This window comes from Leucopleurus acutus (assembly GCF_964270905.1).
Source record: "Leucopleurus acutus genome assembly, chromosome: 14".
In the NCBI taxonomy this organism is placed as follows: Eukaryota; Metazoa; Chordata; class Mammalia; order Artiodactyla; family Delphinidae; genus Leucopleurus; species Leucopleurus acutus.
This window is the reverse complement of record NC_139156.1, coordinates 55,902,305-55,919,221: the sequence shown is the minus strand read 5'-3', so window position 1 is coordinate 55,919,221 and position 16,917 is coordinate 55,902,305. Positions and strand designations below refer to the sequence as shown.

At 44.8% G+C, this 16,917-nt stretch overlaps 1 protein-coding gene across 22 annotated transcripts in view; it reads right to left on the bottom strand.

Moving 5' to 3' along the window:
• Nucleotides 1-16,917, bottom strand: part of KCNMA1 (potassium calcium-activated channel subfamily M alpha 1) — a gene marked incomplete at both ends in the record, with an annotated part of 741,342 nt that overhangs the window by 289,223 nt on the left and 435,202 nt on the right. For all 22 annotated transcript variants that reach the window (XM_082854819.1, XM_082854826.1, XM_082854808.1 and 19 more), the window contains 2 exons: nt 10,473-10,584; nt 11,438-11,531. In XM_082854819.1, the coding sequence (XP_082710945.1) occupies nt 10,473-10,584; nt 11,438-11,531 (206 nt within the window). The remainder of the gene's footprint in view (nt 1-10,472; nt 10,585-11,437; nt 11,532-16,917) is intronic.

Here is a 16,917-nt window from a genome sequence, read left to right as displayed (position 1 = left end):
CTTTTCCTCTCAATTTCCCTTCCCACCTGGGAGTACCAATTCAATTCTGGTAGGATTTGTCAGGGGACTGGGGCAAGGAGGAAGCTTTAGTCTTTCATCTGATTGGACAAGACTGTTAGACTAATTTTTTAAAGTGTAACTATTATGGCTAGATAAGCTTAGAGCTTAAGCATAATATACTATTGAGAAACATGGACCCTGGAGGTAGGCTGCCCAGGTCCGAAGCCTGGCTCTGCCACGTACCTACACTGTGACTCTTAGCAAGCTACTGAAACTCTCTATGCCTCGGTTTCCCCATTTATAAAATGACACCTATTTCATAGTATTCTTTGTAAGCTTACCTGAGATAATGATATATTGTATGTGTATATGCACGTATACACATATACATACACGTACATATAAATACATAATGTGAACACATCTATCACTACTCTGGTTACAGACCTTTCTCTTTTAAAGCTCTCTCTCTCTCTCTCAACCTCCTTCTGCCCCCAAAGACATCAGACCCAAAAAGAGAAGTCACACTTTTAATTTGCTTTATTATTATTATTATTTTAAATGAAACCACTGACTATAGGGAAGGGTTCACTTAGAAGGCTTTGGGCTTTAGAGAATCTAGATGTAGGAGCTGAAAGTCCAGCCGCCTCAGTTATGGAGTAGGTGACCTCTGGGGACTCTCAAAGGCCCTTCCTTCCACAACTTGGGCACTGTGACCTGGAACCCCCTTGGTCATCGTGGTTGAGTCAAGTTATCAGATGCCAGGTACCTTATGGGAGGGCAAAGTGAGCCTACCCACCCCTGCCCGTTTTGAGTTTGAGTTCACGTGTCGCCCTTTCCTCTTCCATCTGACTTAATCTCACGCTAATCCAGCAAACTCCAGGACAGTCCTGTAGGGGGAACCAGAGTCCTTTCTTTTCAGAGCCCAAAAGGCCATTTCGGCTGCAGTAAGAGTCCTGGCGATGAAGCTGGGGCTGGTGCCAGGGCCTCTATTATACCTTTTTGCCTACTCCGGCCTTGCGCACATTTAATTCCATTTGGGTAGGGTGGTGAGGGGTTTCACTGACACCATACTAATGAATTCCCTAGCAACCGTCCAAGAAAGTCAATTACTTCGTTTCTATACAGACTTGGTACCATTGGACCTTCCACTAAAAATAACTTCAATAAACATTTGTTAAGCTTCCACTGCATGCAAGAGTGTCCCAGGGGTACAAAAAGTAAAAGTTCATGGTACTTTCCAACACAAGACTCACATCCGAGAGCAGCGGTGTCCAAGAGAATTTTCTACGACGGTGGAAATGTTCTCTATCTGTGCTGTCCACTACCTTAGCCACTAGTCATGTGGATCTCTTAAGTACTCGAAATGTGGCCAGTATGACTGAAAAATTGAGTTTTTATTTTATTTAATTTTGATTTTAATCTACGTTTAGATAGTCAGATGTGGCTAGTGGCTACCCTATTGGATAGCACGGTCTAGGCTGGAAAGCCTTGCTACTTAAAGTCTGGTCCCCAGGCCAGCACCCATTAGCATCCTCTGGAGCTTGTAGAAATGCAGAGTCTCTGATCCTACCCCACACCTCCTGAATCAGAAACTGCATTCGAGTAAGATCTCCTGGTGCCTCATGTGCACGTTGAAGCTTAGGAAGCACCCTTCTGGGGAGGAATTCATTCGACAGTCATAGTTAGAAGATACATATATATCCAAGTGGTTCTCATCCTTACTGTGCTTTAGATGCAACTGGGGAGTGTTAAAAAAAAAATGCTAAGCCTGGGTCACTCCCCCACTCCCAACCCAGATCCTCCCATCTAATTGGTTGGAGCTTTGGCCGGAACATGGTGAGTTTTAAAAGCTCTTCAGGGATTCCAAGAGACAACCAAATCTGCAAACCACCCGAGCACAGCCTAGGACAGTGGTTCTCAAAACTGGGTGGACATCAGGATGACCAGGAGGGCTTGCAAAACACACAGACTGCTGGATCAAGCTCTCAGAGTTTCTGATTCACTGGGTCTGGGTTGGGTTCTAAGAATCTGCGTTTCTAACAAGTTTTCAGGTGATGCTGATGATGCTGGTCCGGCAACCACACTTTGGGAACCACTGGCTTAGTCATTTTAAAGCACCGACTCCGGAATCAGACCCACCTGGGCTGAGTCCTGGATCCACCATTTACTACCTGGGGAAGTTACCTAATCCCCAAACCTCAGCTTCCTAAATTGTAAAATTGGACTAACGGTACTTACTCATTGAGTTGCTGTAAACGCTAACTGAGATAATGCCTATGAATTGTGGAGCCCAGTGTCTGCTCTTAATAAGCAACCAAGTTCATTATTATCATTAGTGGAAGAAGACACCCATTCACTCAACAAGCACCAACTGTGTGTCAGGCACTGTTCCAGACACTGGGAACACAGCAAAAACACAAGATGGTCAAGGTCTCTGCCACAAAACCCACAGAAGTTGAGTTCGAACTGTGAGTAGAAAACAGACTGATTATACAGCTCTTACAACATTAATCGCAAGAGCAAAGGAAATAAAGGTCAGGGAAGAATTCATTCCAGCTGGGAGGACGGGAAAGCTGCCCACAGGAGGTGGGATTAGAGCTGTGCATTCCTGAGGAGAGAGACGATATTCAGAGCAGCAGGGAAAAAACTCACTCCTGAGGCAGGGACGAGGGAAGGCGAGCAGGGCAGATGCAGCCTGGTGGGGCTGCAGCTGGAAGTCTAAGGAGAAAGAGAGGCAGGGCTGAGTGCCTGGCACCGGCCTCCACTCTCTGCCCAAATCACACTCGGTTTTTGGTTTTATTTTGTTTTTTGTTTTGAATATCAATACACTAAAAACTACTGATGTCCAGAAAGCGAAACCAGCCAAAGGCTTTCATTCTTGATTACATTCCCCCAATGCAGAGTTTAGTTAATGAAGGTTCTGATATGAACCTCACCCCACCTGTTGTGGGATTCCTCAAGCAAAGGAGGGGCCTTGGGGCGAGACGCCCTATAAAGTGGATGGACAGCACAAGAGACTCCTGGCCCTTCAGCCGAGCCCCCCGAAAGACTGATCACTAAAGGGGAGAGAGGGGCTCTGACCCCGCACACTGCTTTCCTTGGGAAAGTGGTGACAGACCATCACAGCTCACTCCCTCATCTGGCATTCTCCAATTCCATTCCTCTCTACTCTTAAGGAAATTCCAAAAGGGCAAGAAAGCATGAGCTCTAAGGAAAGAGGGCTTTTAAGCAAAGGACATGCAGACCAAACACGTTCTTCTCGGTTACTGCAGCCTCACAGGAAGGGGTGCCAGGACCTCTGTAACTTGCTTGAGTACAATGATAACAGGCACATCTAGTAATTCATCTGTTCCCAAGAAAAACAAAAACAAAACTCATTGCCTGATAGAAATGCAGGGAGGGGTAAATTCTCTGGTTCCAAACAAGATCTCCCCGTGGGTCTCCTCCCATGATAGGCTGGAAAAGTGCAAAGAGTCAAGGGCACAGAGGGCCCTCAATGCCTACTGGAGCTTTTGGACTCCACAGCGCTATGTAGAGCCACTTGACAGGTCTGAACAGGGGCATGGGTCCCAACTTAACAGTTCCTGGCTCTCTATGACTTTGGGCAGGTCACTCACCCTCTATGAGCCTCAGTTTCCTCTTTGGCAGCACGGGAATAATAGGAATACCCCTTTCAGTAGGCAGAATAATGCCCCCACAGATGTTCATGTTAACACCCAGAACACGTGAACACGATAACTCACATGGCAACTAAGATAGCAGGGGAATTAAGGTCGCCAGTCAGCTGACCTTGAGATGGGGAGGTTACTCTGGGTTATCCACGTGGATCCAATGTCATCACCAGGGTCTTTAAAAGTAGAAGAGGGAGGCAGAAAAGAGAGGCAGAGAGAGGTGAGGACAGAAAGAAAGATCAGAGAGGCAGTGTGAGAACTCAGCCCACTGTGGCTGCCTCTGGAAGCTGGAAAAAGCGAGGAAATGGAATCTTCCCTGGAGCTTCCAGAAGGAGCACAGCCCTGAAGACACTTTTATGTCAGCGCCGAGAGACCTACGTTGGACTTCTAACCCACAAGACTGTAAGGTAATAGACGGGTGTTGTATTAAGGCACGACACCTGCCGCAATTTGTTCCTGCAGCAATAGGACACAAGCACATCCATCTGGCAGGGCTGTGAGGCTGATACCTGGCACGCCGTAAAAACGCCTTCTTATCTCAGGTGGTATTACCATCCGTGGGCCCCTGCCATTCTCCAGACAGGCCAGGCTCCTCTCCGGCACAGGATGCTCGCTGCTTCCCACTCTGCCTGTCTCACCCCTCACCACAAGCCTCAGCTGAGCCCCAGCTCCTCGAAGCCTCCCCGCTTTCCTCCACCCACGTGAGCTCTTTCTTCTCTGAACTGCCACAGCCCTTGCAGCCTGGACCTCGCGAGCGATTTCGGACGTAATTAGATAGCTGATAGTGCTACCTGCTGTTGTTGCATGAGTGTTTATTTTGGTTCCAAAACTAAATTGAAACCTTGGTCTCAAACAGGAACTATGTTTTGTCCTGTCGTTGTTTTTAAGGACCTGTACTTTTTTTTTTTAACAGTCCTGTTTTTATCACCTTTTGACACAAAAAGGCACTGCTCAGGCATGTATTTATAAGCAGATACTCTACATCATTTTAATTTCCCTATGACTGAGCACTAACTCATTTTCTCTATTTTTTAGCAGAGTCTTCTATTTTCCAGCAGAGTTTGCTAAAGGGTCTAAGGTCTAAGGCCAGGTCTAACACAGACTAGAGAAGCACGTTTAGTTTTGTTTTTTTTGCGGTACGCGGGCCTCTCACTGTTGTGGCCTCTCCCGCTGCGGAGCACAGGCTCCGGACGCACAGGCCCAGCGGCCATGGCTCACGGGCCCAGCCGCTCCGCGGCATGTGGGATCCTCCCGGACCGGGGCACGAACCTGTGTCCCCTGCATCGTCAGGCGTACCCCCAACCACTGCGCCACCAGGGAAGCCCATGTTTAGTTTTTGACCACAGTTCAGTGACTGGGGCTCCTCACCATACCCTGATTTCATCAGTCAGAGAAGAGGGGGCAAGGTTGGAAATCACAGTAAAACTAGGAAAGGAGGTGGCCAAGCATGTGTTCCTCTTATCCCAGGGCTGAGTACACAGTAGGTGCTCAATAACAGCCAGTTAAATGACTGGCTGGTGCGTGTATTCTTATCTTCTCCTCCACTCTCTTCCTTTAACCCCACAAGATGACCCTCAACAAAAACACATCAATAAACAAAGGAGGCACAGCCCATTGACCTACCTTGGGGACATAGTTCGCACAAGAATGAGACAAACAGACAAAAGCGTTCTCCCCAGAGCATGTTATTCGAGTCTCAAAATAAGATTCATCTCTCATTTCAAGGTACATTTATTTTAGTGAGGATTTTGTGAATAAGCTAGTGTGTGGGAACAGGAATTAAAATAAGCAGCGACTTGCTGCCTGCCGACATGGATGTCCTCACATCCCACTGCCTTATTTTTGGTTCCATTCCGGTTTGTTTTCTTCTCTGGGACTTTAAAATATGATAGAGAGGTTAGAAAGAGAGGCTGGGGATAATCATGGCTTCTGTTCATGAAGCTCGTCCCCACTACAACTCCTTGAGGTGAGTGCTATTATTATCCCCATTGGACAGGTGAGAAGACTTGAGTTTAAGACAGGGAAAATGACTGTGCTCAAAGCGACCCATTGGAAGTGGCTGAGCACGATGTGAATTGAGATGGTGGAGCCCAGAACATGACACCGATCCAAGTAGCTCTACGGACCTAGGACCTGCAGGAGCCCCCAGTATCTACCTGTATATCTGCTTCCCTCTCTTCCTCTCAGGTGGAGCAGGTCCGATCCCCAAGTTGCTAGGGTACCCTGGGACTCAGGAGACTGCACGCTAGCTCTATTTGTTTCCCTGGTCTTAATGGCAGTTCTAGAAACTGGAGGTAGACAAGGAAAAGTGAGAAGAAAAGGAGACACGAGCTATGTGTGTTTTTAAGCAAGATCTCTTCCCTTCCCTGCCTGCCCGAAGTGAAGCTTCTATGAGATAGGATGAAACAGAGGGATGCCAACATAAGGCAGCCAAAGCTGCTTAGTCATTCCCAACCCAGTCCTCAAAACCCCAAATCTCTCAAGGGTAAGGACAGAGGCAGAAGAGCAGCCTAAGAGAATGGACATGAAGTCAGACCAGATCTTGGGTAAAGCACGCCTTTCCCTACTCCCAGGCTACAGGACCCTGGACAAGAAAGTTAACTTCTTTGAGCCTCCATCTCCTTATCTGTAAAATGGGACAATATTTCCTACCTCATAGGTTTGCTATGAGGATTGAGTTCACGTTTGCAAGGGCTTATCGGAGCGCCCAGCACATAGCACAGCTGGAATTAATACTAGCTGTTTTTATAAATATACTGTCCAATGCACTAAGATGATGCATGCAAAAAAGTAAATATTGTATTATATAATATGCAACCATATATTAAGAACAGGAAATCAAACGTGATGCAAGTTATGCTCCAGAAAAGGTAAGGGCAGCGGGGAGGGGGGGCGTGGTGTTCATTTCACTTTTTATCCTCCGCGGTGCCAGCTATAGCACAGCCCACTGCTCCTGACCAGGCTCAAGAAGTGTGTGCAGATCTGGGACAGACTTCAGTTTCCTGCATCTTGTCCCCTTTCTGAAATGCCCTGTTTGATGGGATTACTCCTTTTACTTTATAAGCCATACTTCATGGGAATGTTCATTTTATCTCTGGCAGCTCATCGGTACAATAATTGTTTCACGGTGTAATAACCCATGTATTAAATCAGATGCAGGAACCTCCTCAAATATCATTATACTGAATTCTCTTCCATAACAGGCAGACCAGTTTTGGATTTTACCCAAGGGGCTTAGTTACCAAAGAACCAAAAGTATTCCATTAAACGTGTTTTCTCCTGCAGGAGGAGAAAGGTTCTTAGTTGTTGTTGTTATTATTTCATACCCCAAAGGTTGCTGGTCTTTGTTTCCAACTTCAGTAGCACTTATGCTTCCTAACATACTATGTAATTTACTTATTTATTAAGCTTGTTGTTTCCTGTTCTTCCCCCACTGCAATGTCAGAGGGTGGAGTGCTGCCTATGTTATTCACTGTTGTTTCCTAATCATCTGGAAAAGTGCCTGGCACATAGTAGCTGCTTTATAAACATTGTTCAATTCACGAACAAATTAAAGCACATTCTAGAGCATATTTTTTTTGAAGAGCAACCACAACTGAAGCAAAGTGTCTCTCATTACTCTTTTCTCCCTCTCTTTGTTTTTTTTTTTTTTTTTGCGGTACACGGGCCTCTCACTGTTGTGGCCTCTCCCGTTGCGGAGCACAGGCTCCGGACGCGCAGGCTCAGCGGCCATGGCTCACGGGCCCAGCCGCTCCGCGGCATGTGGGATCTTCCTGGACCGGGGCATGAACCCGTGTCCCCTGCATCGGCAGGCGGACTCTCAACCACTGCACCACCAGGGAAGCCCTCTTTTTTTTTTTTAACTGAACTATAGTTGATTTATAATGTTGTGTTAGTTTGTGGTGTACAGCAAAGTGATTCAGTTATATATATATATATATATATATATATACACACACACACACATACATATATATTCTTTTCCATTATGGTTTATTACAGGATATTGAATATAGTTCCCTGTACCATACAGTAGGTCCTTGTTGTTTATCTATTTTATGTACAGTAGTTTGTATCTGCTAGTTCCAAACTCCTAATTTATCCCTCCCCTACCCTCTCTTCTCTCTCTTCCATTTTTCTGTTCTCTCAGACTGATTTTCACTAGATCAGAACACACCTCCAAAAATCAGGATGACATCATCCACAAAAAGGCCCGGGTTGTTTTTTTACAACATCCAAGTCCTCCCAACACTAAGACTCCAGGGAACGTTTCACTCACAGCAAGGAGACCTGGCTCCGCACCCTTACCTGAGGCGAGCCCTACCAGCTGCAGACAAGGGATGTTTCCACCACAGTCAGGTAAGGGTCCTCTCCATCTTCTAGGACCACAAGGAACCCTGACATAAAATTCAGATTCAGGAAGTATGAGGGCTGGAAGGTAATTTAGTCTAAACCTCCCCATTTTTCTGATGGGAAAACTGAGGGTCCAGAAAAGTGAGTGGTTGTTCAAGTGCGCAGAGGCGTTAGAACACAGCCAGGAAGAGAAGGCAGATTCCTTTTCTTCCTCCTTCCTTCTTCCTTTCCCCCCTCCACCCTTCTCTCTCTTTCTCTCTCTCTCCTCCCTCCCACTCTCTTCCTCCCTTCTTCCTTCTCTCTCTTCCTTCGTTCCTTGTCTATTTGTTTGGGGGTGTGTTTGGGTGAACTCTTCACAACAGGATGGTTTAGAAAGAGCCCCGGTTAGCAGTCCATACATAATCTTGACCCAGGTACGTTGGTGATTTAATTCACTAAATCCCAGTCCTCTGCAACAACCAAGATTCCAAATTTTCTCAAATTCCCCATGAATGATGCAAGAGGCTTAGAGATTTTCTGAAATGAAAGAACCTTAGCGATTGTCTAACCCAACCTCTGTTTCACAGATGAAAAACAACAGGCTGAGGGAAGAAGAGTGAGTTCCTCAGGTCACGAGGCTGGTTAAGAGCTCAGCTGAAATGGCTGGGACCCCAGGCACCAGAGCAAATGAACAAACACACACTCAGGATGTTTCTCAGATTGGTGTGCAGCTCTAACGGTCTCATCGTGCTGGCAAGAAAACCCCATCTAAGCAAGCACCCCTCAGATCAGGAAGGAAGACATTTCCATTGAGCAACTGAATACAATGCTAATGAGAAAACTAGTAGAAAAGAGAATCCAAATAAGATACACACACAGAGATACATACATACATGTATGAATGTGATTACTGCATACATTGTATGTAACAGATACTTATTTTTAAAATACTTGATACTAGGTATATAATAAATTCACAGTGCTAGCAAGGACATCAAAACATACTGCTAGCAGAAGCATATCTTGATACAACATTTTTGAAAAGTTCTCCATTAATATCTTCACAAACGAAAATATACATTCTCTTTGATCCAGCAAGTCCTCTTCCAGGAATTCTATCTAGAGATAGAATTGTACAGATATGTGGATGAGAGTGTTGACTAAGCCACTGTTCATAGCAGAAAAGAAAATGATCATGTGGTACATCATTTGGATCATGGCTGAATAAATGCACTACAGCAACGTATGGGACTGTGTGCAGTTGTCATAAAATGAATCACTACAGACCTGAAGGGATGGCTGTCACTTATCAGTCAGTAAGAAAGCCAAACTGCAGTGCAATGGGACTGATACAATGATCTTGTACAAAGACCACCACCTCTAAAACACTATTATGTGCGCACATCCGTGTGTGTTTGTGGTGAAATCAGCATGAAGGAAAGATGTGAAAGTCTATAACGCTGAGCATCCCAGGGAGAGGGCAGTGATGGGTGCGGGCGGAAGAGACGCTTAATATTTTCATTATGCATCTTTGAATGTTGATATTATATATATATACACACACACACACATACATGTATACATATATATATATATATATATATATATAACTTTGGAAAAAAACAGGTTAAGACCAAAAATTTCTGAACATAAAGACAGAAGGATCCCACAACGAGTCCTCCGAGTCCTGTTTCAGTCTCCCCTCTTCCCCTGTAGACCCATGACAGCAGGAACACTCTGAGGAAATTATTCAGTGTGGCAAAGAGAACCCCGAAGCTGTCTCTCTAAGCCTTTGGCTGTCATGACCATCCTCTGAGCTAGTTACTTTTCCCACCAAATTGTCCTAATCCTGACACAGGAAGTGACCTGCCAAGCAGACACAGGAAGTGAGGTGTGAACACAACTCCAGCAAAAGCTCTTCCTTTAACACAGGAAAGGAGCTTGATCTCCCTCAAGGTGAGGGTGACCCTAGACACTTACCTCATCTCCCACCCCATAAGGGAACTCACAACTATAAAGAAACCAGGCAGGACCCACTCATCACAAAACTAAGAAGCAGATAGAAGCTAACTTTGGCAGGCAGGCCTTCTGGGGCACCTGAATCAGCTACTCAGAAAGTTGGCCTTGTGCCCATGGGCTTCTTCATCCAGTCCTGCCTCCCAGTTGAATGAAAAGTGACAGAACCATGAATGAAGAGGTCCTGGCTGTGACAGTGATGGCCGCTGGGCTTCCACAATGATAAAACATTCTCTGAAGCACTCACTGTACACATCCTTCTGGGCTACTGCTTGCTTCCAAGAGGACTCTCACCGTCAACTTCTAAAACTCCAGGAGTTGTTCATATGAATCCACAAAACTTTCCTTCTGTGGATTCCCAGTCCTCTGATGCACCCCACACGCACCAGATTCTATATTTCAGCCATGGCTCAGAAACCAGTAAGAAGGAAGGAAGAGAGATTGACTTACCAAGCCAACTTCTGTTTAAGTACACAGACACAAACACGGGGGGGACCGTGAAGAAATCTACTACAGAGTTCACTTCCAGCCAGAACCACAGCTTATCATTGGCTGCAATAAACTGGGGGAAAGAAAAAAGAAGAGAGAGAGAAAAAAAAAATGAGAAGCATGGTGCCGGCATTCAAACTATACTCTTTTGCCAAAGGGTACGTTTTGCTTTTTCACGGGGGCCTGGAGGGAGAGTTTATATTCTTCTTATATCTATACCAATCACAGGCTATTTTTGTCTTCGAATTTGCATACACTCTCTAGTCTTTTCTAGAGACTGACTGTAAGCTACGTTAGCCTTGGGGAAAGATCAGGTAGTATATTTTTCTGTGGTTTTCAACGGCATCATAGGGAAGTTTGAATTATCTCACCTTTCTTAAAGTCTCTAATATCAATATAACTATAGATAAAGCATATATGTATGCATTCATTCACACACACAATCTCTGTAATCTATATTCTGTACAGCTCCCTTCATAAACAGGGTCTAGTATAAATCCCCCAAGCCGCAAATTCTGCCCATCTAGCCCCTTGATTCAACCCTCACAACTCACTGTTCTCTCAGGATTCAGCTAAGTGAGCACTGATAAGCATAATCTTAAGAGGAGAAGGTTTTCTTCCCTCCTATTTAAGGTAACCATGCATTCATGCGTGACTAGAGAGATGAAAAGCGGTAGACCAGTAGAGGTGTAATAGTTATTTCAATGCCTATTTCTCCTGCTCGGAACAAAATGAACAGGTACTTCAGGAAATGCTGAGCTAAGGAAAGGGCTCTCTCGCAGAAAATCAGAATGCGGATCTATCGTCTCCCCTGGAAACACTGGGCTTCCTCTTGCCTGCGGGAGCGGATGGCAGGTGTGGAATGGTCCCTGGGTGTAAGATGTGCATGCCTCATTGTGCTACTGAGCAGTGCTGTTCAAACTTACCCGCAAGCCAAAGTAGAGAAGGAAGAACACGTTGAAAGCCATGTCGATCTGTAATGTGAAATCTTTGTAGAAATTCTGGCAGGATTCTATTGGGCTATTAGACAGGAAGAAGAAAAAGCAAGAGGTAAATGAAAAGCATCGTCAAGTCTTCCACGTTGCTGTGCAGTGGTGGTGCTTGGGGGAGAGGACAAAATGAACGTTCATAAAATAAAACATTTGGTCTTTCTATCCCCTGTGATCATCAAGCAAGCATTGCCAGGGGGTCTTTCCATTCAACCATACAGTCTTTTGTTCTTTGATTTGTTTTCATCATTTTATACATATACTATGTTCATCAACATTCGACAGTTGAGCTAAGAATCTAAAGAGGCTCATGCAGACACCGTGGAGGAAGGACAAGCAGAAGAAACCACCGAATTCCTCAATTTCATATTAACCCTTAAAGAACTGACTTCTTTCAGAGGACACAAACGTAAGCTAAAAGCAGCCCCTCCTACTCTCCGGCACATTAGAAATGAAGCCCATTTTCAATTAAACACAATGGCTGTGTTTTAGACCTTTTAAAAGCCATCAGTTGATTCATAAGAAAGGACCCAGGAGCATCTCAGGAAAGCTGTGGAGGAGAGGATCCTCCCTGATGTTCTGGCTAGACTAAATATGGACTTAAATGCAGCACTCTGATCTGGGGAAAGAAGCGTTGCCCAACTGGTAAAATTCAAGACCATTAAACCAATATATTGAAGCAGTACTCTAAGGGTTAATTTTTTTTTTTTTTTTTTTTTGGCATGCAGGTTAATTGCCTTTGCGTGTGTCAAGCAGCCAGTGCGAATCCCCAGCACACTCTACTTTGTTCAAGAGTAGGCAGTTCGAAAGTGTACGACTATACAAACTGGTACATGGCTTCCATGTGCTTTCCTGCATCAAACTGATCAGAGGATCGAGTGTGAAAAGTCCCAAGGTCTGGGCTGGGTGGGAAGCAGGAAAGCCTCACAAGCCTTTCAAAGCTGTGAATGAAAAGTCACAGTATACTGTTCTCAGTGAGCACATGGTTGTACTCAGGCCAGGAACATCAAGAAGGTGAGGTGAGGGAGAGAAGGGAGGATGGAGAGAAGTAAAATACTTTCCCCAGATGGGAAGCAATATGGACCTCTGGGCCAGGAGAGAGCTAGCTTGAGAAGTGCAGGATGGAGGATTTCCGAGTATCCCCACTTCGGAAATTGCTGTACACGATACCAGTTAGTATAGTTGTACTTCTGTAACGGCAGTGCTGGGTTGTTCAACAGGCAGGAATCTGTGCAGTATGAGAATGCAGGGCCCACTTAAAGGCAGGGTGAGTCCGTCTGTGGGATTCTCCGATCATGTTACATGCACCGGATTTATCCATTCTTCATCTGTATTACAAGTCAAACATGCCCTTTGTCATCTCCCAAATCACAAATACGTGGAAAAGCCTCCGGACAAGCATGAAGAGGAATCTACATGTGCATTTACACACTAAGCGGACTGAACAGAAAACAAACACTGAAAAACAGTTCTTGCATAAAGGAAATGGCAACTGCTAGGTTTTCACTAAGGGAAAGTGGGAGGAGAGACAGCATGGAGTTTGCTTAGTCCCATGCTGAAAGGAGGCAGGAGCAAAAGAGACTCAACACCACAGCCCACCCTGCTCTTTGCCTGGCCTCCTACTCAGGTATTGATTCAATGAGAAAAGGAGAATTCAGGCCTGGGGTTAACAAGTGACACTTCTACAATTCCCAAGCCATGATGACCTTTTGTTTTGTTTCAAGAACAAGACCCACAAGGTCCACATGTGTCGGAGTTCTTAGCTACTCTAGCTGCAAGGAAAAGAAGTACATGAACTAGGTTGACCAGAAGTCCACTACAGATCCCAAGGGATGAAGAGACAATGCAGCTCTGTGCTATGTAAGCCACTGGTATGACATGCTACAGAAGTAGTGAAGAGTAAACAGTGCTTGTGTGTGTGTGTGTGTGTGTGTGAGAGAGAGAGAGAGAGAGAGAGAGAGAGAGAGAGAGAGAGAGAGAGAGAGAGAGAGAGAGAGAGAGGAGAGAGAGAGATTGAGGATGGGGGGGCTCTGTTGGTAAATACTATGTTGCACTCATGTCTTCCCTTGTGCCAGCAGTGATTTAGCTGTGCATTATAAATTCGTTTTCATCAAGACTGATGTACACACAATTTAGGGGACGGAGAGAAAGTCTTGGTTCTCAAGTCTATTATGGACAACCCAGTATCACTTCACCAAGGCCACACTATAACCTTACAATTGCTCTCACAATATTTACTGGTGGTATATTTGAGGGCCCTATGAGTTCCCTAGCTCCTATTAATTCCATTGCTTCTGTAGTTAATTTCGTAGTAACCTTGAAATACATCGAGCAGGGAGAGTATCTGCTAGGCTGTGGAAGAGAATGGAACAGTGGGGGAAGAGATGTTAGCTCAATGCCATCGAGGATATTTCGGTTCGACACAAATGGAAGTAGATGTTTGAAAGAGTACAAGGAATTAGGCTGTAGCAAGTTATTTGCACTGTTTCTTGACTTCCCTGTCATTTCTGCTGTTTCCTCCTATATTGCCCATCCCTAAAGGTAGCAATGAGAGGGCTTGATGCTAAAGGACACTCTGTTGAAAAATATACCTCAACAGCACTCCTGACTTACAGAGAACAATGTTGAAACAAAAATAGACCTTTCCTCTAGTCTTCTATTCAAAACTTTAGAGAACTGATTTAATCATCCTTTTATATCATTCCTTGAGTCTCAGACTTTGAGCTGAAACAATAAAGGAAGTAAATTATGCTGCTGGTGCTGGAGGCTTTCCCTCTGGCTGAAGCTCACCAGTAACATGAGCCACTTCACTAAGATGGAGAAGGGGGAGAGAAGCAGGAAACTCTGCAACAGAAGAGGGCCAGCCCCCAGGAACCCAGTAGGACCAGAGTGATCAGGGAGTCTGGTTTCTATCTCTCTCAGCTCTTTCCTGCTTGCCCTAAGAGCCCAAGGAGAAATGTCCTGCCTAGTTTTCTCAAGTGGCATCAGAACGGTTTATCAGGATCCCCTCTAAGATAAATCCTCTGAGTGCCTTTAGTCCATGGACTCACACAATCAAAGACCACAGAGCAGAGATTCTAAAGCCCCATCGTTTCATTCCCCAAATGGAAACAACCCAGGGAGAAGTTCATTGATCTTATAAAAAGAAAATACAGAATTCAACAACAAAAGGATTGGCCATATCAGCCAGGATTTATTTTCCTCCCAAAGAGACTTTATCTTAACGATTAATGCTCACTGTAGGACGGAGAATGAAATACAAACTCTTCCTTCTTGTGTAAAAATAGAAGAGTTCCTTGTCAGAAATTTTAAGAGCTAGAAATCACTTTATTTTTTTCTACAAAGGAAAGTGACTCTGAATTACACACTTAAATGTGGATCGCCATTCTGATGAGGCATGCCCACATCAGAACAGGCTTTTTATGGACATATGTTGCCAACAGAAAAAAATAAATAAATAAGAGTTTTAAGAACTGCGATAAAAACACTAGACCTGGTAGTAGAACTGACTTTCCCTAAATTGCTCTTGGTTAACTAATGACTTACTAATTAGAGAAGATAAGATACTTGGTAAGCTGATGGACTGTTCATTACTAGGCTCCCATAGTCCATGGATCAAGTGTGATACTAAAACCTTAGGCAAATTTAGCATTTTGATCAGGACTCTATGATTGGGGCACCTTCAAAAGAACCTCAATAAAAAGCTGCTCCTGATGGGATAAACGTTCAGCGTAGAACAGGTTGGAATACGAACCCTTGTTTCCTCTTGACCATCAAGTAAGCATAACCTAAGTATTTAGATGTCTCTAACAGAGGAAAATGAGACTCACCCAAGTGGGAAATATATCTCTTTTTTCACCTATTTAACGATACAGTATCCCACGAAGACCTTTGAGCAGGGAGATCCAACAGCCCTTCTTGAAGACTGACTTCAGAACTTATCTTTCCAAAGCATGAGGCAAGCAATGACTACCCAGGTTTTCTTTTAAGGGGCAGGGGGCTAAGGACAAAAATCTCACTTCTAGCAGTTGTGATGCCTGTATCATCTCCAAGAAGGAAGTAACTGCCTCTCTTCTCAGCCTCTAAAGCCTCCCTGGTATTTTCTGAAGTCTGTTTTCCTAACTCTCTGAGGCTGGCTTTCCAACCCTTTGAAAATATTTCTCCAGAACAGTGTTTCTCAAACTTTAGCATGCACCTGGAGGGCTTGTTAAAACACTGGTGGACCCCACCCCCAGAGCTCCTGATACAGTTGGCGAGGTATGGGGTCCTGAGGATCTGCATTTCCCAGATGCTGCTGCTGAGCCGGGGACCCCACTTTGAGAACCACAGCTCTTGAAGAACTTTCCTGCAACTACACACTCCTTACAGGTGTTGCTGCTCAAGGTGACTCCTATTCAGACCTGAACAAAGAGGATTAAGCGTTGGAGCCCATCCCCAGACAACCACCTGCCTACCTGCTTAACTAAGTGCTGAGATCAAGGGGTTGAATAGAGACTATCATTTTCAGATGTGAACAGGGCGATGGGGGTGGTGCGGAATTAAGACAATACAGGGAAGTAATTACAATGCCACCATGCAAGCTTCACCAATGACATTCCAATTAACAACCAGACAGTGCCTGAGGAGCACATTTTTAGTTTAAGATTAAAAGGAAAAATGATGAGGGCTGGATTGGGAGAGGTTGTGGAGACCGTCATTTATGAGGGAAAAAGACATGCTAAGCATTTTAGGAATAGCAGCAGCAGCAAATATCCGAGATAATTTAATAAATAACCACATGAGAGGGAAGGGACTAGCTGAGGAACAAAATAGCACTTTGTGAAATAATTTCCGACATTTAAATTCTCCTCACTCTTGTGGTGAGTCCCTTTTTAAATTGGATGGAGCCTTCTCAATTCCCACCAGGATTATGGACCACCAGAGTTCAGGCTCACACGCTACGGACGTGAATCAATACAATAAGCTTCATGATTCCAGACTCTTCTCCTAGTCTTGCCTCTGCAATGTTGCTGGATTAATTTAATTAAAAGGTGTCATTCATCCACCATCATAGCTCTCTCCTGCCTCATGCATCAATTCCAAGTCTGGCTGAGAAAAACCTCTAAAACCTAGCCTCACCCTGTATCTCCCATTTTCAACCGCGCTCCACGTCAAAGCCCTTTGCTGCCACAAGCTGGTATCTTCATAATTTCATGCATGTGACACCCCGCATATTCCTAATTTTAACTCTACGCTTCTGCTGTGGCCTCTTCAAATGCTCCTCCCTCTTTGTGTTCAAACCTCAGGCAGCTTTCAAGGCCAACCAAAAGGCACGGCACGGCCAATTATTCCTGCCCTCACTGAACTCTCCCATCTCTGAATTCTTACAGCACTAGGAGCAAGGAATTCTTAACTGTCTCGGAATGTTGATCCTCATT